Below are 4,663 nucleotides of genomic sequence, written 5' to 3'. Positions count from 1 at the left end.
TTAAATATATATATTATAATAATCAATATAATTATATATATATATATGGATGTATGTACTGTCTGTGTGCCTGTGTGTGCCTGTGTGTGCCTGTGTGTGCCTGTGTGAGTATGTGAGTGTGGGACTATATGTATGTGTGTGTGTATGTGTACCTAAGTGTGTGTATACGTGTGTGTGAATGTGTGTGATTATGTATATTTATATATATATATATATATATATATATAGTGTGTTGTGTATATACGTGTGTGTACGTGTGTGTGTATATATAATATATATATATATATATATATATATATATATATGTATGTATATATAGTTTGTGTGTATATACGTGTGTATGTATATGTGTGAATATATATATTTATGTGTGTGTGTGTGTTTTGGTGTGTGTGTGTGTGTTGGTGTGTGTGTTTGTGTGTGTGTGTGTGAAAACTTTTGTATATCATTTCGATTATTGCATACATCATTGAATTAATCGTAGGTGTCTCCAATGGCGCTTGTCAATTTCCTTTGAGAAGCGGAGTATGTATATCGACGTGAGATAAACCATGTGTGAATGACTTTTTCATCTTACAAAGTATATATGTACATGCATAATACGTGTATTATTGATATATGTATATATTAACACGCATGTACATGCATACAAACTTTCGATATTGAATAATATTTATTGAAGGATATAAATACACACGTGTGTTGTACATGTGTATCTGTTTTCTCCTTTGGTGAATATATGAAAGTTTATCCGAGTATTTATTGGTAGTTGTTCTCAAGTATATGTGTATGTGGTTTACAAACATCTTCTTAGTCGGAATTCGTTTTATGTGTATTACAAATATTTTTTGTGCTCGTATTCTGATGATACACTGTTACTATAGCAAACGAATGGGGGGGTTTTTTTGGCGGCACACATACGTAAAGTTATAAAGTGTTTATGGGTTTGTTTAACTTCTTGTTCGAGCAGCGCAATTGACCTTGTACGTCACTTTCTGCTTACGGCTGCTTACGTTGTGAATTCACAGACGAACCTACCGATCTTCAAGCACAAAGAGTTTGTGTGCAGAAGACGATATAGCGACTTCGAATGGCTTAAGACTGAGTTGGAGCGAGAAGGCAAAATTGTTGTGCCACCTTTGCCCACTAAGGCAATCTCAAAGCAAATTAATTTCTGGACTAAAGACGATGGTATCTTTGATGACGACTTCGTTGAGAAGCGCAAGAATGCTTTAGAGGTGTTTATAAACAAGTAAGTGTGTGTGTGTGTGGTTGCTATCAGTTTGTTGCGTTTTGTGCTTCACGTTGGGCTGCATTTAATCGTTGCACATTGTAGTACGTGTCGTTCACTTGCAATTGGCCCTACCAGAATGCCTTGGCTCATGTCGGTCCTGTTGGTTGAGCTAATTGGCTGATTCCTGGAAATATATAATGCTTGTATTGGTACGCGCCACAATAAAGTATTCGATTTAGTTGTGTGCTTCGAGTCTTTCGTTGACGTCAAGATATCCACAACGCCGCCATAGGCTGAAAATTAATATTGAATAGTTCAAACATTGTCCTAAATTAAATTCAACATGAACAAAGACTAATTTGTGTTTTTATGCTGCTTCAGGATTGCCGGACACCCGTTGGCTCAGAATGAACGATGTCTGCATATGTTTTTACAAGAAAAAGCTATCAACAAAAACTACACCCCCGGCAAAGTACGTGTTTGAAAGATCAGCTTTAATCACAACATTAAAAGTCAAATTTCAAGGAAGAAATACCATGGTATGCTTTCGAGTCTGCCCCTGTGGTCGACAGAAGTGGAGGCGCCTAGTATTTTTATGAGTAGTTAAGTCGGGTACAAATGCATCGCAAGGTGCCATAGTGGAGACACCTATGCATACGCTGGGGAATAGTATTATGCGGAGTGGTGCGGGCGTGTATGACTGTCAGTTATTTGCTATGCACGTGGGGCGATCGATGACCTCCACGGAGAATGAATCTTCAGTCTCGAACGGGAAATGTGTTAGAAGACTTTGAGATAAAGCTTAACCATTCCTGTGCTTGTTCAACCACTTCTTATGGAGAATTTTGATGTTAGATGGCATCCGTTACAGACCATTGTCGGGACTGTCATCAGTAAGTGAAGAGGCAACGTAAAATTTTAATTCACCTTCCACCGCATAGTTTAATTGACCTTTCCTTTTTTTATGACATTTGGATGATGTCGAGATGTTTCAAACCGTGTCATATACTGCACAACCCATTGAGAAGGTGGCATTATCAATGTTGTATTTGTGATGCTCGTTTTTCCATACTCATACTTAGAAAGTAGCAATACGCCAGATAGAATGAAAGTTTTTCAAGTCACTGATGCCACGTTAATATGCGAATTGCAAGAGCTATCTCGAGCGGCCCAAAATTGGAACAACTAATCAACTCTATAAGTTTAGTATCAATACGCCAGATAGAATGAAAGTTTATCAAGCCAATGATAGCACGGTGATATGTGAATTGCTAGAGATTTTGAGCTGCCCAAAATTTGAACAACTAAATAACTCAATATATGATTCAAATTTGTTCGAAGGTAGTTGTTATTTGGTTTTCTGAACGTCATGAATTGGCATACATTTCTGTAGTCGGATGTGAGTTCTCATAATTGCCAAAGTATATCTGACCTGGAGGCATATATACCTCAAAATGAGCCCTGAAGTTCATTTCTTTAGACGTTGTGAAAAACGAACTAAAATTATGCCACGTGTTGAAATATTATGCCTGATAAGAGTATGCGTTCGGTCCGTTGTATGTATGCGCGGTATGAACTGCCGCGTATAATATTCAGTTCTATTTCTCTCGAGAAATATAGTCGATTTCAATCACTGCGGGGTTACTGCACCGTCGCTATATTATATGACCTCTGTGAAACCAGCATGAAGTTGACAAACATCAAATCTGACTATGAAACTGAGTATGCCAGGGTGGTTCGATCACACCAGTACAAACTGTTGCGCCCATATTGTATCAGAAGAACTTGTACAATAAAATATAATTCTGACAAATCGATGCCCCATTCAGTAGGTTGGTATTTGTTGCTGTCACCCCAATTATAGAGACGTGGAACAGATATTTCATATCCGACGAACGGGTCTACGGAGCTGCCGTCAAATTTATGAGTTAGCTAAGTTCATGTATAAATTTAGCGGACCGTGCTGAATACTGCAAACCAATAGAAATTATGTGCACTAGCTTGTAATTGTATCCCTCCGGCTCTAGAGTGACTCATATACATCGGTTATCGCTTCATAGTACTTTCTAGATTGAATCTTGATATTGTTCACAACATTGCTCAAACCTGTGCCATTGACCATCTCCACGAATTTAAAGCCCACGTTCATTTATCAAAGTCCAAGCTTTACCCGTTAGCACTATGTCTTCCTACCATAACTGTATTTAAAATTGTATTTAAGCTTCTGATTTTGAAATCTCATCTGAGCCGAATACTATGAGGTTTAAGTACTTATCAATATTTGATGCAACGTATCTTTATATTGCGTATCAAAGTCATAATATTGCTGACAATGGTTGCTGATGTAGCATCTAGGGACCAGATTATCAAAAAGCCAATCCAAATCCCAAATCCAAGAATAATCAAATACTGAGTTTTGGAATTAGGATCGGAATATTTCTGATATTAGAGTCATCAGAAATATTAGCGATAGAACCGGTGAGATATAACGGGACTCCTGCGTGTCAGAGAAACACTCAAGTAAATCATGAGTCTAGTGAAAACACAAATAACGACTCAGTTCGGTTCTCTCAGACTAGGGATTTTTCCTAGCTGAGAAAACCGTACTTGAGAAGTGGTCTATTGTATCCTATTGTCTCGTACCTTTCAGCTACTCTCCATACCCTACATTTTTTACAATATCCTTACTAGATAAGTCTAGCAACTTACACTCTATAATTAAGAGGAAAGCAAGAGGGAACTAACCCAATAAGTGCCTTGTCAAGGCCAACTCAAAATCGAAAACTTTATTAGAACTATCCAACTAATAGTTACAATAACAGAGAGAAGAGGCTGGACCGGCAGAAAAGCGCCAACAGGGAAGTAAGGAAGACTCGAACCGCAAAGGATAAGAGAAACGAAGACTTACAACAAACAGAAATTAACAACAGGGTGTACACGAAGTAATAAGATTTTTTTAGGGTTTTTAGAGGAATGATAAGCAAGGTAATCGTGTATATAACTGTATCGGATATGAAGGTGGTGTTCAGAAAACACAGGTGAGAACAACGTGTTCACAAACATATATAGTGGAAGAGGGTATCCCAGTGTGACGTGTTTCAATGAAGAGTTGCTAGATAGGAAGGCTAAAACAATGAAAAAGGCGTAAGCTGTCACAGTGATCATTCCATCAACTAGAAGAATTTTCTAGGTTTTCGAGCAAGAAAATAATCTGATGTAATGTGCACTAAAAAGACACTAACTATTTCACTCAGTTTGCGTATACAAAACAATAGCAGCAGCCACAGAACAAACAACACCGCCAATTCAGACCAACTATGAACATATAAACAAACGTATACATACACACTACGAAAGCATAGACAAATGCATATACGCACAATCGGCACACACAAACCATAACAAAGCATTCATACCTTGTTAAACACA

General features: G+C 37.6%; 1 protein-coding gene across 1 annotated transcript; it reads left to right on the top strand.

Annotated features, from left to right (window-relative positions):
• Positions 1-970: 970 nt before the first annotated feature.
• Positions 971-2,161, top strand: SARC_03330 (sorting nexin-3; the record flags this gene model as incomplete). Its single annotated transcript, XM_014302893.1, has 2 exons — positions 971-1,252; positions 1,616-2,161. Coding segments are annotated over 2 exons (385 nt in total), but the record flags the coding sequence as incomplete, so codon positions are not given.
• Between the last annotated feature and the right edge of the window lie 2,502 nt (positions 2,162-4,663).

The sequence above is a fragment of the Sphaeroforma arctica genome (assembly GCF_001186125.1).
Source record: "Sphaeroforma arctica JP610 unplaced genomic scaffold supercont1.167, whole genome shotgun sequence".
NCBI lineage: Eukaryota > Ichthyosporea > Ichthyophonida > Sphaeroforma > Sphaeroforma arctica.
The sequence above is the reverse complement of the archived record's forward strand: the minus strand, read 5'-3'. Positions and strand labels throughout refer to the sequence as shown.